The sequence below is a fragment of the Anas platyrhynchos genome, chromosome 2, assembly GCF_047663525.1.
Source record: "Anas platyrhynchos isolate ZD024472 breed Pekin duck chromosome 2, IASCAAS_PekinDuck_T2T, whole genome shotgun sequence".
NCBI classification, from domain to species: Eukaryota; Metazoa; Chordata; class Aves; order Anseriformes; family Anatidae; genus Anas; species Anas platyrhynchos.
This window is the reverse complement of record NC_092588.1, coordinates 93,830,418-93,854,085: the sequence shown is the minus strand read 5'-3', so window position 1 is coordinate 93,854,085 and position 23,668 is coordinate 93,830,418. Positions and strand designations below refer to the sequence as shown.

The 23,668-nt window shown below is 37.8% G+C and overlaps 1 protein-coding gene across 13 annotated transcripts in view; it reads left to right on the top strand.

The window, feature by feature from the left end:
* The window catches only part of MYRIP (myosin VIIA and Rab interacting protein), a 217,822-nt gene that overhangs the window by 155,897 nt on the left and 38,257 nt on the right, over positions 1-23,668 (top strand). For 12 of the 13 annotated variants that reach the window (XM_038173970.2, XM_072033194.1, XM_072033193.1 and 9 more), the window contains 6 exons: positions 4,304-4,440; positions 6,120-6,200; positions 6,815-6,912; positions 7,231-7,311; positions 8,822-8,971; positions 21,617-21,794. In XM_038173970.2, the coding sequence (XP_038029898.1) occupies positions 4,304-4,440; positions 6,120-6,200; positions 6,815-6,912; positions 7,231-7,311; positions 8,822-8,971; positions 21,617-21,794 (725 nt within the window). Of the gene's footprint in view, positions 1-1,775; positions 1,797-4,303; positions 4,441-6,119; positions 6,201-6,814; positions 6,913-7,230; positions 7,312-8,821; positions 8,972-21,616; positions 21,795-23,668 lie in introns of those variants that run through there. The other variant, XM_072033195.1, reaches the window with a different exon arrangement.

Genomic DNA, 23,668 nt, shown 5'->3' with positions numbered 1-23,668 from the left:
ATGGAAAAATGTCATTAAAAACTGCTTCCTTGTAGTTTACCTTGCATTATAAGTAGAGATTAAGGTCGTGAACATTACATTGGTACTACCTTTTAGAGAAAATCTACTGCAGAAGCTTCCTACAGCCTTCAGACCAGATAAAACCTCACATTTTAGAAGAAAAAAATAAAGTGGTAAATAAGTTGCTAAACAATATCCTCTGAATTGATTAGTGAATGCTTGTAATCACAAGTGGAGTCTTTCACATGATTTTCCTGTGATCACCACTAATAAGGACAGATATGGTTCATGTCCTCACTCCCCAGCACAGCTGGTGTACTCTTTTCCTCAGGAGAAGCCTAAAAATTGAGTGGTTGAGAGCTGGAGGTGAGAAATGTATTGAAAACTTCATGGAATATTCCTGCTTATAAAAATTTTGCATGAGTTCATCCATTACTCCTGTGGTGCTACTTGATTAAAGCAAATTGGTACACTAAAAAAAAAGGCTGGGGCTTTTAATACTCATTCAAGTTTTTCTGTTATTAAAGCACAAGTGTCTGCTTAGCTTTCACACATTCCAGTAAAGCAGAATTTTAAAATCACAGTATTCCCCACTGCGAAAAGTATGTCAAAATGTAACTCAGCTACATGGTAATATTATGTAACACAAAGACTGTCCTTAGCATTTAAGGGTATTTAAAAATAAAGACATAGCAGTCTTTGTGGCACGGAAATAAAGAGAAATAGCTTCAATTATTCCTGCTTCTTTAAAATGCATACAATTAATACCCTTTCTGTGTGAATTTGATTTTGTGGAGAGAACTTGCACACATTCTATTAGTGGTCATAAGGGAAGCGTTAAATTTTTACAATTTAATGCTAGTAGTGGCATAGTCTTTCATTACTCTGGCCTCATGGAACAGCCTTTGCTGTTCTTTTGCATGACTTTAAAATAGAGGTCAATATTAAAGGATTTTGAAACAAGGGTAAAATGCTTTTATTTTTCTTTTGAGTGGGCCCTTTATTTTAGTATCTATAACAAGAACTGCTCTGTTCTCCAAATCCTTTCTTCCCAGGAAGAGTCAGCAGGCACATTGTGACTTACTTGAAAGTTAAGAGGCTGAAAAGCTTTAGAAGAGACTTTACAATCTCCTGTAAAATGTATGCAGGACAGAATCATAGATTTGGAGCTGTTGGTAGCTCTCCAACATATAAGAGAGAAGCATGAGATAATTAGATTACTCACAAAGTGTTAATCCTGCAGAAAAGAGGAAGTTTAAAAAAATTCCCAACCCTGTTGTTTATACCAGATTAGCTAGTATAAAGAAGCAAGCATGTCTTCTTTCATTGTTTCTTTGAGATGTGTAATCTCTTATCAATTTTACTCTCCCAATGTTCAAGTATGGAAAATGTTCTTATTACAAATACAGAGCCTACCTTTAAATTGTGTTAGCTGCAAAGCACCATATCATCCTTTTAAGAAAACAGTGCTATTAGCTTTCTGTTCTTACAAAAACAGCATTGATAAGACCCAGGAAAACTTGGTAACATGGGGAAAAAATATGGGGCAGAAGAGCATTTTTCCTGGCTAATACCTCTTGCTAAGCCTCTTCCAGCCCAGTTATCCAAATTTAGTTATATCTATAGTAATGATTGTGACTCCATGATATTGACTGATATATTATGCTCCTAGCACATGCAGAAACTGAGTGGACAAAATGGAATTAAGTGGAATCAAATTCAGCAAGCAGAAGACAGTGTTTGTTCCCTTCTGGTACAGTTTACATGAAAGCACACAGTTCCTGCCAACAAAGGAGGTAGGCTCTCAAAACACCAAAAAACTGCAGAGCAACTTGCCTCCATTCATGGATTCATTGATGTGCCAGCTGCCAAGCCCTGCTCTGGACCTGATTCCTGATCATAACTGGTTCCTTAGTGGCAGAGTTGCAGGAATTCAGAAATCTTCCGCTTCACAGACAGACCTATGCATAGAATCATAGAATCATTTAGGTTGGAAAAGACCTGTAAGATCATAGTCAAACCATCGCATAACAATACCAAGTCCACCACTAGACCATGTCCCTAAGCACCACAGGCACACATTTCTTATCACTGCTGTTTGCTACTAAACACTCTCCAGTAGTGACAGAGGAATGGACTAGATCATGATGTTCTGCTTTACATGAAGCAGATATTCCTGTTTAACCATACTGACAATCAAAAAATCCAGAGATTTACTGGAAGCACTTAGCTGAAACCTCTGCTCTGCATACTTGGTCTCTATTGAGCATCTCTTAAAGGTTAGTGCTGAGTAAGAACTACCCTGTTAGTTTCACAAAAGGTGAGACTTTATTTCCTTGTGAAATGGCATATGTTAAACAAAAACTGGGGATTTTTATATGCTTTTCATTTTATAAAGAAAAGTCCAGAGTCCCTGAAGAAAAATCTAAAGGTTAGACTGGGTTTTGTGTTTTGCTTTTTTACCCAAGGCCCCAGATTTAATAAATGGAGTTAAATCGTTGAATTTCTTCAAGTATGGAAGTGATGAGAGTCCAGCACTACTGACAGTAACATAATTTCTGCAGGGGTTAGCATATTGACACTGGTCACTAACCTCAGCATTTTGATTTCTAAGTTCTTCTGCATCATTTCTGCTTAATTACATAACAAGCTCATGGGCTTTCTAGGTTTAAGACCTCTATTTTAGTAATTAGTACAAGGGGGGAATTGCCTTCATAGCTGTTGTGGTTTAACCCGTCTGGCAGCTAAGCACCACACAGCCATTCGCTCACCCTCCCCCCTCCCTCTCTGGGGGAGAGAAATGGCAAAGTGAGGCCCGGGGGCTGAGATAGAGACAGTTTATTAAAGCAGGAAAATAATAATAACAATAATATTAATAATAAATAATAATAATAATGTGTACAAAACAAGTGATGCACAATGCAGTTGCTCACCACCCGCTGACCAATGCCCCAAGCAGCCGGCCCCCCCACCCTGGTTAGCCACCCCTATATATTGTTCAGCATGAGGTCACATGGTATGGAATACCCCTTTGGCCAGTTTGGGTCAGCTGTCCTGGGTCTGTCCCATCCCAGCTCCAGCTGCACCCCTAGCCTGCCCGCTGGCAAGACAGAGCGAAAAGCTGAAAAGTCCTTGGCTTAGTGCAAGCACTGCTCTGCAACAATTAAAACATCAGCATGTTATCAGCACTCCTCTCATCCTAATCCAAAACATAGCACCCTACCAACTACTAGGAGGAAAATTAACTCTATCCTAACTGAAACCAGGACAGTAGCCTGTATTGTTTTCATGTCATATCAAAATATCTTGGTTCCTGCACTTGTAAGTGCAGTAAATTAACTAAAAATAAACAACTGTGGCAGTATGCAGAGGAACAAATGGGCTCAGACAGGAAAGAGAATGCACAGAATTAACTCTCATTTGCTGGCTCAAGCTTATTTCTCCTTCCTGCAGGCATCTGGGTAAATCAGCTTTAATTTACAGGTAGGACCTTACAGCTTAGATGTTTAGGATCCATTGTCACCTTCTATAGGAAACACGTGGGTGTGCTGTGGCTTTCCCTGCAGTAACCTGTGGTTATGTTTCCTGGGCATATGTCGTATGCTCCACCACCAACCACTGAAGAGGTGAAGTGAGTGCCCTCTGCCAGGTAGAAAAGAATACAGAGCTGAACAGTATCTCATGGCTTTCTAAAAGTGTGCGAGCTCTGGGGACAGATCTAGTAGGTTAGGTTATTAACATCAGTGATGCTTATTGCTGGATGTAACAGACCAAACCGCAGTTGTGAGAACAACCTCCCAAAAGTTGTCTGCCTGCTTCTCTTTCTCATTCTGCTTTGAGGTCCTCAACGTAATGTTTTCCATAAATAAAAGCAGTTATAATACTTTTAGGAAAAATTTATTTTTGAGTGTACTAGTGGGCTAATGTTCTTGCATTATGTCTTAATCTGTGGAAATAAAGGCTATTTTTAAAACCTTCCTGTGCAGTTCCAAAGCTTGTTTATGCTTTTCAAAAGGCTGTAGTGTTGGAATTGTAATGTAACAGGGGAGACCAACTGTTTTGATAATAGTCAAAACAAAACAAAACTTTGAGTAATGCCAAGCAGATATTTGCTCAGTAATTGCCTTTACTTTTTGTTCTAGTACCAGACACATAAAAGATACAAACTCTGAAGAACTATTCAGAAGTTAGTATTTTTATGCTCTAACGCTGTAAGGATCTCTTTTGATATAAATGGACAGTAAACAGTTAAGTTTATTTATTGTAGAATCATTCCAAATATGTTGTTTATTTTTTGTTTTAGGCTCCTGAGGACCCAGTCTCTGGATTGGTACTATAATAATGTGAAGAGCCGCTTCAAGTGTTTTGGAAGTGCCAAAGTCCTGAAGAACTTATACAAGAAGCATAGACTGGAAAGCGGAGTTTGTCCTGATGTAATAGGTAAGAACAGCTGTGTTCATGTCTTATTAGTTTACCTACTTTAACACACGAGCTAAACCAATGAAAATTCTGAGATTATTTCAAAAAATAACTTAAAGGTTATATTTTTTTTCAGAAATATCATAGTAGAGAGAGAAAAAGAGGTGAAGTGCCTTAGAGAGTTGTTTTAATAATTCAAAGAATATTTAATTTTAATTATGCCACTGATAATTATGCCACTGCTTCTAACAGCAGAATTGTGATCTTCAGTCCATAAAGTAAATTGCAGTTTGCATTCTAGTCCATGTCCCAGAATTTATCGTAGTTCTGAGTAGGCAATTGATAAGAAAATAATCTTGCATTCAACATTTGGCTTAAGAACATATTTCATGGCATTTGAAGCAAAATTTTGTTAACATTGGATACATTCTATATATGCAAGTTGACCAAAATTTAGATTGTCCTCACTTAAGGCTTTGCTTTCTTAAAGATTTCAAACAGGCCACATTTTATTTTGATTATGTTTGTAAATGGTTAAATGATGCTGTGTTGGTGGCACCCTTTTAAATGAAGAGACACAATCCTTCCTGAACTATTGTGTTAAAAACCCTGTAATAGTAATTGAAGATGTAAAATAGATTAGAAGAAATGGTATTTTGTGTCAGAGTGGTAATTTTAGTGAATTAATCAAAGCACAACTGGCTGAATGTTTGAGATTTCACTGGCTTTATTAGACCAGATACTCTTCTAATGTAATTCCTTCAAAATTTCTACAACAACTGCAATTTTTATGTAGTATTTAATTTGTCTTTTTCTGAAGTTATATGATGGTAAGTGGACTCTCTAATCCTGAGTGAAAATCCTAGGTGTTTCTTATGAATATTGGCATAAAAACTTCTAGGAAGAAATGAGTAATGCATTAAATTCTGATATATTAGTCTTTCTGCTGTCTCTGCAATCAATTCATTTTTCTAGAGAAGATTCTTTAACAGCCAATACACAAATATGTGTAAAGGCAAGAATGTTCATACCAGTCAGAATGGAAATAGGACAGAGGACTTAAAAATTGTGGGGATGGATCCTTCAGAACTTTACTATAATGCGTTGTCTTTCCTCAAGCCGTATTCTAACTGAATTTGTCCCTGAGTGGAACTGTGAACAGTGCAATGGCGAGTTGGAGTGGCATGTGCTTGATCTATGAGACTTTTCTGAGGAAGGCCTTTGAGTCTAAATGTCATTGATAACTTTCTTCTACTCTTCATGTGACTATTAGGTAAATCTTTTGTTCCATTTGAAGATATATGCCAGTATACATGTCTAGGTTTTAGCTTATTTATACAGTGTTGCCCTTTAAAATATATAATCAATTTCAACCCCAAATGCCATATTAAAAGCAAATTCCGCAAACTTAACTTTCACCATGTAAGTTTTATGTTCTAGTAGCTTCTTCTCTCGTTTACAGTACAATTAATTTTCTAGGGCTTTCATATAAAAGCAGTGTGGTGTTTTTTTTTTTTTTGGCAAAAATGGCTGCAATCATGCTTTATACAAAAAGGTAGGAGGAAATATATGGTTATCCCTCTTTGTGTGTGGTGCCACTGTACCTTAAGAGAATATTCTAATCTAATAATATCCTTGCTGTGAATGGGTATTTCTTATACTAACTCATGGTACTGTCTTTTTTTTTTTTTTTTGAGCAGACGGAGGTTTTCTTGAAGGGAGCTTTGAAAATGAAGGAAGCATTTGTGGCAGTGACTCTACATTCTACAGACAGACAGAAGGTACACTGCTAAAAACTCATTCAATTAAAACTCAGTCCTTACACTCTGACTTACTGGACAAATAGCCTAGAGTGTTGATAAGTCTTGTTTACAGATCCAATAGTCTTTTAGCTAAAATGTTTAGCAAGATACTAAAAATCCTCTGTGTTCACATGAACCTTGCTCAGATTTCTTGCTTTTACTAGCCCAAATATTACATGCTTATTCTAACATGATTGTCTTAATGTTCATTATTTGCTACTTCTCTCTTTCTTTCCTATATTTTTTTCATTCTTTTTCTGATATCCTCTTGGTGTTTATAGGAAGCTTATGGATTTTTCTCCTATGACTTCCTCCTAACTATTTTTCTGGATTCTAAGATAAACAGCTTAGAAATACTGTGTTTTATCATGTTTAATATCTAAATTTAACAAGTTAAATAGAAATTGAGATATATTGCTCTCTCTTAAGGTGTTTATTTTGCTATGCATGGTTATGGATTGAGGAAATAAATTTAGCCGTGAACAAACTGAGATTTGAAAATATGTCCAGAATATTGGTCTGAATTTTGCAGTTCTTTATGCAAAATACATGTATATAATGAACACAGTGATTTCAATTTTTTCCTCACCTAGGACACAGCATGATGGATACCCTTGCTGTGGCCTTACGTGTTGCAGAGGAAGCAGTGGAAGAAGCTATTTCTAAGGCAGAGACCTACAGTGACAGTCTGGTAACATTTTCTAACACATTTTGTTAATTTGAACAGAACAATCATGTTTTTAATTCGGGTAGTAGTATGAAAACAGGTAGATACAAAAGAGAAAGGAAAAAAAAAGTGACGAAGTGTGCATCACCTGCAGAGTTAGGTATGAGTTTTACAAATTTGCATTCAAGATGTATGCTGTGTTTCAGAAGGTGATGCATGATGTAAGTACCTGCAATTTCTTCCCACAGTACAGCATATTACCCACCTTCTGATCTATACAATTTCTGTGGAAAGGCCATTTTTATGTGATCTTAGCATCTACAGATAACTGTCTTCATGCAGGACAAGCAGAACGAGGCTTGCTACTTGCAAGAACACAAGGAGGACCTCATAGAAGAGCTGGCCACAACCATCATGCAGAAGGTATGGCAGGCATTTTTTCCATAGCTTGTTCAGTAGCCAAAACATAGTTCTTTAGTCTGGTGAGCTGTGGTTCTGCTAACAGAGAAGACGATGACACTATTGTAGTAAGTACACAGTAAATGACAAGTTGCAACTTGAACTAGAACAATCTAGGCTTAATCAACTGTATCTGACAGAGAGATTAATCTATAAATAAGCTTAATCCAGTGCCTAAATTGATGGCCTACACCCTCAGAGCTGAGACGTAAGATTCCTTCAGGTCTGTGATATGCTTGCTGGGAAAACGAGGACCCTCCTTACTAGGATTCTATGTATATACTTCAGTTCCCAAAAGGCACAAATTTTTTCCACTATAAAGGAGCAGGCATTTGACTGTACCAACTCTACTGAACTCTGCATTTAGAAAACATAAGAAGAAAACATTAATCATTAAAGTACAATTCTGTTAAGGATTCTATGAGAGAGATGCAAAATACACAGAACCCTGATTTGTGTGGCATTTTTGGGGAAGCTTGGTCTTCTGACTGTAAAGCTGCAGTTGGCTCAGATGCAGGGCCAAAATGGAGGGCTAGTGGGAACAAATACCCCTTGAGTTTGTCTGGACAGGCTGGAGCAAGGCAAGACCAGACATAAACAGAGTGATTCTGAGTTTTAGGGATCAGTGAAGCAACCACTCTGCTTATTCAGTCTGCCTCCATGTGAACTAAGCTCATTATCACATCTATATATGCTCAGTGGGAAATGATTTCTCTTCTTTTTTAACAGGGATATTAGAAGATCCATTCTCCTTATCAGGAGATAGTCCAAATGTCCAAAGTCTGTATCAGCTAAACTTGAATTGCTAACACTTTTATCAAAAGTTGCCTAACGAGATCTTTTATGCTGTAGAATAATACCCTGTATATGTTTTAAACAGGAGCCAGGAAAGTTGTGGAAATCAAGTGTAGCAGGAAATAATCTGTCAGTGTAGGGTGGTAGGTAATTTATATGATGTCTCTCTCAAAACAGTGTAGATTTGCAAAAACAAAAATAGTGTCTAGACACCTAAAACCTCTTTGTTTTCAGTAGAAATATGTCTAGATGTCATGGGAGCCTTTGAAATTCCCCTCATATATTGTATTTTATGTTTCTTTGCAAGCATTCTTTATCTGAGAAAATACTTGACATTAGATGCTGCTAATGTTTAAAGTGTTACAGTAGCAACATTTTTCCATGCTTATTTAATTCACCTCTAATAATCCTACAGGCACTGATTATGATTTATTGTATTGCTGCTTATATGCTTGCAAGCAGTGTGACATTAGATGAGAAACCTGCAAGCAGCTTGTCAGAATCATCCCTGCATGAACTGTGAAAAAAGCAAAGGGAAACTCCAGTGTTCTTTCTAGGTAGTTTGCCTTGACACAGAGTTAATGTGATGTTCTAAAAATAAAATAAAATAAAAAAAGTACTTTTTTTTCTCTCTCTCTCTGTCTCCTGTGCTCCCACCCCACCTACCCCAACCTTACAGATTATAAAGAAGCAGAAAAACAAAACCAAGCAGGCTGAAGCTGACTTTGAATGGCCACCATCCAGGAGCAGTGGCCTGGCATCCATTGCTGTTTCGGATCAGAGTATGCTGACTTTTCCAGGGAGTCGCAGGGGATCCTACACATTATGGGTAAGTGACTAAATACAAATATTGATGCTTTCTGATGCACAAAACTGGAATATTGAAATCCTGGATTACTATACTTACTGCCTCCTAGAAAGGGTACATATAGATTTGCAGAGAACAGCAAAACATAATGCTCAGTTGCTTGATTTCCATAGCACATCATGGGCTATGGAAGTACATCAGAGACATTGACTTGCATTGGTGAGTGTGTTAGGGAGAACTGAGATCATAATACAAGGGAGAACTAAGATCATAATACAAGCAGTCTTGCTGCTTGATTTGAAAGCTAACAGGATGCCATGCCTCAGTGTTTATTCCCTAAAAGTTTTTATGCTTACTTAGATTTAATTTAGATTTTTGCTGAATGTTATGTCTTCTTTTGTACAGTGTTAGATTTCTGTAAATCATATTTTGTACCTTAGCCATCTTAAAGAAAACAGTCAATACCACAATAACAAAGAAGTAAAAACTTTAGAGCACCATTTATGCCTTTCACTGAAGAGTGTTTCTTCCTCCTCTCACTTATTTCTCAGTACAGTGCCTTTAGTTCCTGCTTATAAAGCTGAAGAAAATCTGACAAGCTGCATTAGTAACATTTTAAGAAGAGCAGCAAGGGAAAATAAGTGAAAATAAGCCATAGGCTTGGATAGGCTGTTTCACAATAGTAGAACAAAGACAGTGGCAGATGAGTTCCAGTGAATTTTGATACACTGGTTTAAGCTGCTGCTCCCAGACGTCCTGCTATTGCACTCATGTGTGCTTTCCCCCAGAGCAAAGCCATCAGAATTGAATGTGCGTTGTGTCTTAGCTCCAGTTTAGTATGCTAGCTTATGCTGCCAGTGAAAATAGATTTACACCAGAATCTAAGACTGTGAGCCAGAACTACTGAGATATGTAAGGGAGTATCTTCCCCCATCTATTTCTAAACTGGAGGAGTAATGCCTTTAAGCTGTGGCTGTTTACTGAGCTATCACAAGTCAGAGTAAGCATGTTTAAGTGCTTTGCTCCTAGGCAACTTGCTTGTAGTACATAGGAGCCAGGAGAGGGAGAGTTGATTTTCTCTCTGACACAACCAAGCTTTCTTTCTGGAGTTTAAGGACAGAGCCTAGGGGAACACACTTTTCATATCCTCAGTTATTACATCAGAAGCTTGTTGCTATTTTGAGTTTGGAGAGTTAAACTTGAACCCAACACGTTTTGAAATTCTGTTCCGAAATAACAAGTTTGAGTCTCAAATTTTCACCAGAGGGAGGTTCTCCTTTCATTTGAGAAACTGTAAACTTTGTGGAGGTAGACATCCACAGGTAGACCCGTGGAAAATGTTCATGCTAAGGTGAGAACAGCTGCAAAGAACAGTTTCAAAACTTCTGCAGCTATCAGTCAATATGAGAGATTCAGGTGTGCTAAGTGGTTTATAAAAACTGTACCTCTGAAAAGTTTCTTTTTCCAGATTTGTCACATTTTGGTTCGTCTTCCATTAAACCAAGTGCTCCAGATTCTGTAAACCCTTCCATAAATGCAGCTTCTACATTTTGCTTTGCTAGTGTTGATTTATTGTTTGTTTTTGTCCTTTGAAGTATGCATGTGTTTACTTTTGCTTTGTTTTAAATAGAGAGGAATGAGCATAACTAGACATCCTCAGAAAACTAGAATAAGCCCAGTAGCTGATGTTGATGCAGTTATGTTAGCCTGCTAGGAAAGTGTACTGAAAGGCAACTTGTACAGAGCAAGTATAAAGCAGTTACTGCCTGTTTGATGTTCAGCAGCAGCAATGGAACAATCCAAATTCCTTTTTCTAAGCTTGCTTTTATTTCAACTTTGCCTTCATACAGCTATGAATGGTAAGCATGCATCTGTCAGTAGATTTGGAGGACTGAATTGCATCAATTTCTCTTCTGTTTATCATTTGAGAAAGTTACCTTTTCTGTCAAAATTATTGCAATACTTTTCCTTTCCAAAACAAAAACTATTCTAGAGAAGCAGTTATAACTATGTCCAGATGCACTTCCCAGGAAAAGCTCCTTACAGCCTTGTAGGAGGATTTTGGAGCTCTTGAGTCCAAATGTGTGACAGAAAATCTTCATGGGCTCCACTACAACAAGTGAAGTTTTCACATTTCCTAACTGATGACACCAAATAATGCAAACCCTCAATTTTCATGTACACATCCTACCATTGAGCTGTATGTGTTTGTTGCCTTAGTTGAGCAGAGGTCAGCCACAACAACCCTAAGGGAAGAAAAATAAAAGTTTATTTTTTCTTTCAGATCTATCCAAGATAGATATATAAATAGATAAATAAATAGATAGATAAATAACTCCAGAGGCTGGAGTTATTTACATTAACCTGTTTCCCCATAAGGATTATTTAAGTAGAGCTCTGTCTGTGTGAGGCTTTTTTTTGTAACTTGGCAAACAACTTATTACTAGAAGCAAGCAAAAGCAGTATAGATTAAACATAAGGGAAGAATAAATGAATAATAAAACAGAAAGACAGAAAGGCATGGGAAAGTGCCTTATTGCATTGCATTGTATTATCAGACACTAGCTAACAGTGTGGGGGGATCTGTAGTAATCCCAGATGACTAACAGTGTGGTTACAGCTGCCAAATAATTTTCTTCTAATCACAGCTATTTATGTGCAGCTCATCCACATCAGCCAGAAAATTCCAGTGAGCTCTGGAAGCCCTGCATTACCTCTCTGCTCATTCAAAATCACTTGCTTTGAAATGACCATTAGATAAGTTATTCTACCTCTTTGTAGTATGAAGTAGATGCTGTATGCAGAAAACTTGAGCTTTGGAAGCTAGGAACATCACAGCACCAGCAGACCAACTGTGTGAGACTTGCTTAATTAGAACAAAATCTATTGATCTTTGCATTAATGATCTCACCCCCCCCTTGTATCTCCCTGAAATGTATTATTGATTGATTAACTGCAGTACTGAAGTTGTTGTCTTTTCCTTTTTTATCTTTTCAATTTCTTTAAGATCCCTTCCCCATGCTAAAAAAAAAAAAAATTAAAAAAAAAAACTTTTTTTTTTTTAGCATGGTTGAATATTTTATTTCTCCATCTCATAAAAAGAGATGGATGGCACCATCTGTTTCTCATTACCAATAAGCAAAGGCTGTATAGTGTTGGGATAGGAGGAACTTAATGCAATGAACAGATGATTCTGTGCTTTCTCACTCCATTTCTTCTCATACATCACTGCCAGTGAGAGCAGATGAGCAGTTGGAGTATTGTATCCCATTTAAACACTGATGGAGTGCAGGTATCCTGGTGTGCTTTAAGTTCTGTATTAACAGTCTTTATTTTACAGCTAAAAGATTGCATAGATAAATAATATAATAGATAGATAAATAATATTATAATAGCTCGTCCATAATTTATAGTATTTAAAACAGCTAGGGATATAGGGAAAAGGAGAATTTCATTAAACACACATTATGATGCCCATCAAGGGAAGCAGAAATTTACTGGTTAACCTGATTCTAACGTCCACTGTGTACTGCAAGTTGTTTTTTTTCTTTTCTTTCTTTTGATTTGGTTTAAAGCCTAAGGTCCTACATTGCTTTGGAAATCCCTGAAGGTTTTGTGATGCTCTGTACCTTTGTAGGTTTGTCCCAAACAAATATTTGAAGTAAAACATTTTTAAGGAGGAGTCCTGTTTAGCAGTTTCATGATGCAGCAGGAGAGCTGCTTTCAGATGAGGGAGGCATAACACTGTAGAAGTTTATGCCAGCAGACATCAGTTCTTACCTGTCAATGATTCGCATCAGAAGCATCATATTTATTTCTAATTAACAAATATATTATGTCATAGGTGGAGCTTTTAGCTTTTATGCATAAGCCGGGATCAGAAACTTGCACAGAACGTGTTGCTGAGACCTACTTCCAGTAAGGCAGGTGTTCATTTATCCAGAAAACCCATCAGCCATATCCTCACGAGTTATGTACTGTCTTGTTTCCTTCCAGCAAAAGCCAGCTGCAGCACCATTTTCTCTGCACAGCCTATCACAGAAGGAGAAAGAATAATAAACTTTGAGATGGAAAAGCTCTTGGTACTTTAGAAATAATGGGTCTTTTTTTTATTCTTACTTATTTTGAGGCGATCCAGCTTTCTCTAAGTACTTTGCACGCTACAAAATCTGCTGGTTTTGCAGGTGTAACACTATAGTCTCACTGGAAAAATGATCTGGAGTTACCTTACTATATGACACATTATGCATTTCAGATCAAGACAGTGTTGGCCATAGCAATCTTGTTAATTTCCCACCTTCCACTATAGCAGAAGGGTAGGCTACAACAATCAAAGGATAGGCCTTAGCAATCCTCACTCGGCAGTTATTATCAGTTTTTAAGGTTTCAGGTGGCTAAACATACACTGTAAGTCTCAACAGCATTGTTCTTTTAAAGTAGTATTTGTAGAATTATTTTAAAGTAGAATTTGTTTGAGATGCAGCTTTTGCAGAAGATTACTCATTCTCAGTTGTATAGTACTATTCATGCACTTGACAAACATCCAAAAAGACAGTTTTGGATGCTAGATATATGTTCAAGCCCATGCAGGCCTAAATGCGTTATATTTACTGCCAGCAAGCCAAGATGGGTTTTAAGGTATGAAAGGGAATAGGAGAGGGACAGAGAAATGTAGTCATTCTACAGAGTTATTTTCTGAAGAATATAGATCATATATGGTTCCTTTGTTTATTTATTTTTTTAAAGATGCTATCCTAACACACTGTTGGGTATCACAAAGCTTTAATGTCTTATTTAAAACTTGTGATGCTCAGAGAGAGGCTGTCTGGCAAATCTTACTATATTTTTAGATGAAAACAGGGTGTATGTTGTCACAGAGAGAAGCAAATAAACATGGAACACTTAGGGCTTTCTCTGTCAAGGAGTTGTTTGACTAGGACATGCATTGATCCTCTGTGATGGGTGCTTTTTTGATCACAACTTTGTAAATGAGGGTCAGAAAGGGACATGAAAGGTTGAGCAACCTAGAAATTAAAGAAAAAAAAGATTAATTGTGTTCAGTAAAGTGTATTCCCTTGAAGAAAATGTGAGTTTATGTGTGAGGCTGCAACTAGACTTGAGATGAAAATGCCGTTTCACCTATGCTTTTATACACATCCACTCTTCCAGTGGAGTAGACTAGTACCAACTTATAATTATATTGCCCTACACCAGAACAGGTATCTGTCCTTTTCAGTTTCTCTACTTTCTCATCTGTAAATAATACAATGATACTGTCATCACAGGATGCTAACTAAGCTCTCAAGTGTCCTCAAATGAAGGGTATTATGTCACCAGGAAGCATCTGCACTGCTGTTTTTTTGTTTGTTTTCTTAAAGAGACATAATAGAACATTAAAAGTCCAGGAGGAGTGAGCCACTGAAGAATCGGTGATAAGTAATAACAACTGACCTAAAAAAGGTACCTGCAAAGGTACTGTTTAGATTACAGTTGCATTGTTACATCTCTCTATTCCTGTCAGAGCTTGTAGTAATTGATTTACCAGAAACTTCTACAGACTTGCTCACATACATCCATAACATTGATTGAACTATGCTATTTTAAGCATCCTACCACTTTCCCAAATTGTTAATTCCATAAGTACAAAAAGAATGTCTGTACTCATCTTACGGTACCAATATTTAAATATGCCTTACTACTAGCTTACAAATCCTTTGCACTAAAAGCAATAGAGTTTTCTTATTTGGAAAAAAAAATCCATCAAACACCAGATTATACTTCTGTGTAATAATGTCTAGAGCTGCTTGCATACCCTGCATCAATGGGGTTGTTGGGGAATAATCTCCTGTCTCTCTCCTTTATAATCTCCAGGCCCTCAAGATCAGCTAATCTAGGCTGAACCAAAATAAATGCACACCTGAACGTGGCTCTACATGTTCTTATGCAGCTGTGCAATTTGTTTTGCTGATGGACCTATCCCTGATTAACTGAGCATTACTTTTGAACTCCTGTTATAGGAATGTTAAAGGGAGTATCTGTCTAAGCAGATAGTGAAAGGATGGAAAACCTACCTAACACGTAGCCAAGCTATGTCTCCTCTGTCATTAGCAAACAAGTCATCTTGGGCAGACCCTGGAGGGATGGATGTTCTGAGCCTTTTACAGGAGAGAGAGCAGTTTTGCTTTCTCACAGTCTGTTATTCAAGGATTTGCCCTGATGGCTCAGGCACAAAGCTACTTCTTGAGGTGGCATTTCAGGATAGTATGATACCCTAAGCAGGGTTTGGAACAAAGTATGAAGGGAGTTTTCTTTCAATTGAGTATGAAAATCTCCCCTTTGTCTGCCTGTTCTTGCCCCTTTTCAGAAGCCATAGAGTTGTTAACAGACACTTTGCCACATACAAGATTAACTAAGGAACAGATGCTTGAAACCCTTGGTATTTCACTCCCACTGCTAAATGTCTGGACTGCATACATTTGAGCAGAGATAAATATGCTGTGGCAGAGTGTCACCGTTCTCAGGCTCATCCTGTCTTCCTGGTGTGGGAGTTTACTTACCAAAGGATGCATTAGCTGTTGATGTTTAAGGATTGCTACAGTATTTGCTCAGGTGGGTGGGACCTGCTGGTTCCGTCTATGCACTGACTGTATTTATAGAGCACAGATGAGAAGTGGGTGATAGTTTTTTGCTGCACCACTAACAGGTGTAGCTGTAAAATTTGCAGGTGAGGAGAGGGGATGGTTATATTTGTACCTAAATCACCTGTGTTTGTGCTGTCAATTTTAGGCTTCACTGCTGAATAAAAACAGGAATTTCCAAAGCCCAACTTAAGAGCTTCCCCACAAGCTGGAGCTTGCACAGCACACAGGGCTCTGCTGCTCAGATCCACGGGTGCCTTCGCTGCTCTCAACCCCTGTGTTGATGCTTGCAAGGGCTCCTGTCACAGTGGCTCTGCAGCTGCCTTGTGGCACCAGTGGTTTAAAACAGTCCTTTATCTACTGTAAATAAGTGCAGAATAAATTTAGGTTTTACTAATTACACAAGACCAAAGAAATAGGGGGAAATGGGAGAGAAGTGAGGAGAAAAACATGCATGATCCAGAATATTCTTTGTAGAATTCAACCAATTGCTTTGGGGATCTATATTGTATTACTACTTTGGCTTCTGTTTAAAAGCAAAAGGAATTACCCACTGATTATACTTTTTCATCTTTTGGGGAAGAATTAGAACAAAATAAGTATAAGTATATTATCTCAAAATAAGTATATTATAGTTTATTGTAAGAGATGTTCAAGGTAAATAATCAATAGATTTCCATATTCACAAATGTATTTTATAAATAGTTGTTCTTCCCTTAGGTTACTTGTTCTGGTTTTATCAATCCAGTGGCCAGAAGCTTGTAAATTGTTCAGAAGATGAAATATTTTTATTTGTTAAATAACACATATCTTCATATCTGGTTACTTTTTATCCAATCCTTCTCTGATCTTCAGAAATTACATAGGACAGCAGTGAAATGAGATTGTACATGCAAAAATTATTCCTTTTAGTGCTACCCCAATACAAAATGAAGGCTGAGTTCTCTCCATCAAGATGTTAAAACTATGCACCAGAAATTGCCTGAAGAGGTAGGGTAGAAAAATAATGTGTTTGGAATTTCTTTTTTAAAAATAAACAAAATATCTCATGGCAGATGCCATTAGGCAGGATTCAGTGGGCAACTCATCTAACTAAAGTGTTGGAAAACGCCTATCAATACTGTAACTGTATTTTGCAAACTTTGCTGTACTGCACAGCAATCTGGTATGCAGCATGCATCTCCAAGAAGGAAACGTGCCAGGAGTATAGCAAACAACCTGTTTGGTTGCAGTGCCATCTCCTGATATACTAATTTATTGCAGGTACTAACAGTTGGATTTTAGTGTCTGACTGCAAACATAGAGGGCAGGGCAGCTTTGTAATTCATCACAAATAAATACAACTAAAATACCATTTGGCTGACAAGTGTATGATTGTTTGGTTTTGGTTTTGTTTTTCTCTCTGAGGAACCAAAACTTCTGGTTAGAAAAAGTATCAGTGTTTTCAACTAGGAGGGAAGGGTCTGGACTTCTTGTGTTTTTATAAATCAGGACCAGAGCTCCTACATTTTTGTCTCCTTTTGAAAATTGTATTTAGGTTACTGTATTATTTGTATGCTTCAGGCAAAAGCACTAGATTGGTTTGTCTGCTTGAGATCTTGTTTCTGTCCAAGTTTGTAGGTAATTGATAAAGATTCTAGGCTACGATTCCTCCATTCACTCAGTAAATGCCCTTTTTCCAATGCCAGCTGATCCAAGAGCCTATCAGTGTAGCTGGCATTACCTCTATCTCCTTTCTGCCTCCACATGCAGCTACATGAAGCACCAGGTAGGCTTCTCAGTCCTGTTACCTCAAGTTTAATGCTTCCAATATGAAAAGCATCACATGTGCATCTACAGATGGGCTGTTATCTCCAGGAAGAAGGCAGGCACAAATGCAACATAGTAATATATACTTCTGCTGTCTGCCAGGAGTAAGCATAGCAGTGCAGTCAGCAGGCATCTACATGGGCCCACGCAGAAGGCCATGCAACTATCGCTGTATGGCTGCTGAGTTAGCAGTGCCAACTGAGCTGAAGGTGATGCAAATGTGTCAATCAAGATTAGAGCTTTTCCTGTGTAACCTCAACCCAGATGACTAAATTTCTATTTTGTCTCTTCTCTTAATTATGAAAAAAAACAAAGGAGGTCTTGAGTCATTTGTTCTTCAAATACAGTCACCTGTCAGGCCAGTAATTCATTAGAGGTGAACTTATAGACATTTTCTTTTGTGCTTTGAAAATAAATAAATAAATGAATGAATAAATAATAAATAAAATGGGCATGTCTATGCCACTGTAGACCAATTTTTTCTCATGTCAAGACATGTTTCTGTCATATTCCTGCCCCAGTCTTGGGTATTGACTGTCCTTTTTTGTATAGTTATCAGGGTTACCTGTGGTTGTACCAGTCATTTGAACTGCTATCAGGAGTTAATATTTACACTTCCTCTCCACCCATATTTGTCTGAGTAAAACAATTCTATTATTTGTCCTTCCATCCTTACCTAAAACTGACTTTCAGAACAAGAGATAGCCCAGCCCTCTTCTTTTATTTACAACTCAATTGCAGCTTATTAGTAATTACAATTTCTGATCTTTTTAATCTCTCCAGATAAAACAACTACATGGAACTGCAAAAGTAGCAGTGAAAAGTGTTAGTTCAACAGCTTCCTCAGTAGCATCTTTTTACTCTTTTTCAGAATCTGAATGCTGGGATGCAGTCAGCTGTCATAGCATGGCATTACTCTTCTTTCCTCAAGCCATCTGTGACATTGAACCATCTTCAGTGAGAAGAGGTTGTACTTCTAGCAGAGCAATCCAAGACACATTTTATCAAAGATTCACATAAGGCATAGAAAAGGATGAAGCAGGCTTCAAGCCAACTCTTAGAGGCACCTTTTTTGCCCTTCTTGCATTTGGAGGAATTTTCCTGGGAATTAGCAATAGTTTGGCATATTGTTTCTGTGCTGTCCACAGTAAGTTGATAGAAACTGTGGACAACAGTTTCCCTCTGACCTGACCTGAAGAATCTCAAAAGAATCAATTGGTCTTCTATAAGCATCCAATGTATTTGAGGTCCTAGGCTCCATCACCACATGGGACAGTGTCTTTGCTGTGCTTCTGTCTTTCAGTGCTTTTTGTCCATCAGGTCCCCCGTGATAGCCTTCTCCCTTTTAAAATCCTTCATGCTATTGTGTATTTTCTAATCCATCTGAAAGATGTATCTACCCCACAGTGCAGATGCCTCCAAGCGAGCTTTAAGTTGCTCAGGTTCCTTCTTTCAGTGATGCTGCAGAAGCAGAGGTCTTAGGGCAGGATTTGCTGAGCTCCTTCCATGGTATTTGCAGCCCATGCCAAGTTCTGCATTATCATAGTTAAGCTGTTAGCAGATCTCAAGATATCTGAGGGCTAAGTGCAAACAGTGCCATTGCCATGATGCAACCTTTACTGTGATGTTTATGAAATGTTGAGTAGGCAGGCGAGAAGCTGCCATTTAAACAAAACACCAGAAAAGTTGTCAAATCTACAGATTTTACATAAATAAGAAAAAACATGTTGCTTTCATTATCTAAGCCCAGGTTATCATTACACAGACTACTTAAGGTTTTCATGACTTTTTTTCTCCTCCTTCTGATTTAGTTCTTCAAGTAATAAGGGAAAAGAGATAATAGTGATTAAACTATTACTGTAGGGTATTCCTTCTGGGTTCTTCAGCAGTTCTTCTTGTCCATTCGTGTTTGCCACATAGGTGGCAAAAATATTCACTTAAGGGAATGTTCTTCGTCCTGTGCAGATAGGGACAGACACAACCACTTGCTGCTCTCAGTACGTGACAACTTAAACACAAAAATATCAGAGTATATGACAGGCATGAAGTGGACCTAATTGATTGTAAGAATGTGAAGTTTGGTAGTCCTTTTTTATAACTAAGTGAAGTCAGTCACAGCAAAGTTCAGCTTTATCATAGTTTAGGCAGCTGCTTTGTGGGAGAATTATTTATATTGTCCATATAACCTGCTTTTCACCAAGTTGTATAACAGGAGGAAAACAAAGTAAAAGGAGCAAATTCTATAGTGATATAGTTTATTTACCTGTCTATATTGTTACATTATTAACCCTTTTACAGGGTTAGAGAGGATTTAGGTGATCTTGATTACTTATTTGGTTGGAGGTTTGTAACAGCCTGAATATATACCTGACTATAGGTGAAGTTTATGAAAGTAAAAGTGATTCACTTGAAAGACTCCACAAAATAAAACTATACAGGACTGTGAGGTGATTCTTATTTGTTCATGTCACCAAATTTGAAAGCAAACATTCCTATGCATCACATTAGGAGCTGTCTTTGCATTGACAGGTTTCACCAAGATGTGTGGTCATTGTGTTTGTAAAATATTTGATTCTAGGACAATAATTCTGGCTCTTCCTCCAGAGTTCAGAAGCCAAACTAAACCCTAGTGCATGGCTATGTTTCATTTTACTGAATCTGTTATGAAATCATGCTGCTGAGCCAAAGATAACAGAAGATTTGCAGTTAATTAAATCTTCTGACATGATGCATAGGTTCCATATAGGAGCATTTCAGATGGGAGGAGTTACAGCCAGAAGAGCGGTGTGTAAGTGTTGCTCTCAAGCCAGCAGGACTTGCAGCAATGCTTATGCTGACATGGGAGTAGAAGGGACTTGAAAATACCTCAAAGTCAAGCTATCCTTCTCCTCATCAGCAACAGTGCAAAGCAGAGCTCTGATGCAGGCAAAAACTGGCCCTTCTGAGAATAACAGTTTTAGTTAATTATTTGTAATTTGAACATGAGTTAAAATGTACAAAGTTTTGAGAGTGCCAATGTGGCCTGCGTAAAGAAGCTGAGCTACTTGAAAGCATACTTCTTAATGAAACCCTAGTGTATACAGGCAAATGACCTTGCAAGGAAGGCCTAGAAAGAGTTTTTGAGTGGTAAGAAGTTAAGGGGGGAAAGGCTAATTGACATTTCAAAAAGTGATCTCTTTTGCCTTACAAGATGCCTAAACATATAGTCATCAAAAGCAAAATTATTAATTAAAAATAAATAAATTGTGCTACAGCAAAATAGTGTCAGACAGATAATAAAACTTGAGTCAATCTGCTGTAGCCATGTCTCTAAAATTACATAGATGATATGACATGTAAGAGTGAATTCTCCTGAAATCAGTAGGGCACTGCCAGCTTTCACCATTTTTTAAAAACTGGCCAAATTTAAATATGACTTCTGCAACTGATCCCAAATCAAAAAATAATAATAATAATAAAATAAAAAAAGTGATCCCTAAATCAAAACTAAAATATCTGATGTATCTATGTGGATCCAAAGGGAAACCCTTTATAGGGCCCTTTAATAGGGCTCATTAACCAATCACAACAGTATTTTATTTCATTTTTGCTTGAAATGTGACCTTACTGGAAATAGATGTGCAATTGTAGGCTATGTTGAATGCATTAGCAAGATTTTATAAAACTGTCCAGCATATTGTGTGATATGCATATCCTAGCAAACAAAATAATTCAGCTTTAAAATTAGTTGAGTTGAAATTTTATTTCTGGGGAACAGGCTGTTTGTTTGCTTTTTCTTCTTAATTTTTAACTTCTGAAAATTGTTACAACAGATGGCCTGTTGAGCCAACAATAGATCATCATGTCTCACCACAATGGGATCTCTTTCTGGATAGCTTGAATTGGGAACGGTTAGATATCAGCCCTCATCAAGCATATTCAGAACAGCTACACTTTAATTACTTCTTTCCATCTGGTCCCTTGTAGTACAAACAAGTTCCTGCCTCCTTGCATAACATCAGAAATGCACATAAGCATGCAATCTAGCACTGAAACTGTCATCGAATCATAGAATGGCTCAGGTTGGAAGGGACCTTAAAGATTATCAAGTTTCATTAAGTTCCACTTAAATTCCATTTCTGGATGCTAGCAGTCCCCACACTTCCATGCTCATAGTAATTGAAGAGTTAACTAAATATTTCTATCTTAAAATTATGCTCATTGATTTTTATTCCCACAGAGGTCTCAGTCTGCATTTTCCCTGGCTAGTGAAGATACGCCCAGTAAAGGACTAGACCCTGCATCATCTGTGTCTGAGGCTCTTTGGAGGCAGCAGAAAGGACAATTCAGGAAACAGAAGGAACGCAAGCTCTCTGCATTACCCAGCTGGAAAAGCGTGGACAGGCTAAATGAAACAAGTAAATATTTATAGTACGAGTATGAACCTAGTACGAGTGAGAACCTTTTTTTGGTTCTCACACCCATGTGGAGTAAGTAAGACTTAAAGCAAGAACTTTGCTCACAAAATTTCTGTTGACATCTGTGATTGCAGATGTCACATATAAAAATGTCTGGGAATTTGGCGATGCTGTGTGTCATGTTGCATTGGGCTGTATCATTGCCTATCCTACCATTGCATTTTTCCAAGGAAATTTTCAAAATTTGGGCATTTGGGAAGCTGATTTGGGAATTTTAGGAAACATTAGGTATCTAACTTGGATGAGTTTCAGAGCTTCTAAGACACAAGAGCTTAAGGGGCCTGCTTTTTTTTTTTTTTTTTTTTTTTGCCTAGTTACTTGTCCTCGGTTGAAGGAGTCTGCATATGCCCACAGTCTCCCTTCTGTTGCACAAGTTAATTGTTTTTGAGGTTACATAGTGAACCAAACAGTGAAATAATTCAAGATTCCCCTTCACACCTTTATTTTCAGCCCTGATGAATTCACCAGCACAGCGTGCTTTGCAGCCTTGAAAACAGCTGTTTCTGCACACGTTCAGGAAGCTGTACGGGTAGGAACTTCACAGACCGTCAGCTTCCCTAGACCAATGTCCTCTCTCTTTGTGTGCATTAGATATGTATGTGAATGTGGACAATGTATGGAGTAACATAATAAGTCAGCTCCATTACTCAGCCAGTACCCTGGATTACAATGCAGTTCCCTGCTTACTTCAAGATGCTGTTAAGTACAGGCTGTCATTGAGAAAGCTGGTCCTTGCTCTTGGGGGGTCCAATTTCTTCTGCTTTTCCTGTTCTGGCTTTACTGTTCATGAAGCCACATTAGGCAACTGCTGCGCAAAAGAGCTGGTTAGCTGTCATCCTCACAGGTGTGCTAATGATCATGTTGACACAATGGGAAACAATGAACTGCTCATTTTAGCAGCAGCCCCTGGCTCCAAGTGATGGGGAACAGCAGAGCTGACGTACCTCTTGCTGTTGTTCTCCCATGACACAGGGCTGCTCATTCCTGTGCCCTTTCTTGTAGCAGCTGTAGAGATCATCTGATCTCTGCAATCCCTGACAAGGCTACCCATCAATTTGATTCATGTTGCTGTAATGCAGAACTTGGGAGGCTGGAAATTAGACAGTGTGAATAGTCTCCTCCCCCTGGAAATGAAGTGATAGTAAAGTAGTATTAAAATCTGACTAAACTAAGTATGCTTTACTTAGTGAACTCTTCATTCAACCTCCTGTCAGAAATGTTGTTCTGGGCATTTTAGCTGAAGGCCTATTTTCAGTAAACCAGGGTGCTTAAATTTAAGAACCCACTTAAATTCCATTGAATTCAACTGTTCAGCAATTTAGTACTTCACAGTCGCTTAATTATAGCAGAAAGGCAAATTGACCCAGTTTCAGGTGCTCTACTCAGAGGATTTGCTCTGCTTCTTTCTTACGTTAAATAGCTGAGTGTGTTAATATGTGTAAATAAGATCTCACCTATGCAGTAGTAAATAGTTCTGTATTAGGCTGCAGAAAATGCAAGAAGTCTCCACCAAGTGTCTGGAGTGGTAACGTTAGTGAGCATTTTTAGTCATGTAGCCTGTTCACAATTCATTTTTTTGTCATGTAGCTGTTCACAATTCATTTTGATTATAATTTGCACTGGTTTAAATGATGACTCAAGAGCCAAATCCTGAATTGTGCTTTTTTTCTCCTTTAGCAATAGTTTCACAAAGAGACTTATTAAAATCTATTTTCATTTTCACATGTATAAATTATAATGTATACCCAAAGAGCTGTGTACAAAATCCATTCTTTCAAATAAGTGACTTTGTTTTGAAAAATCAGGAAGGAACC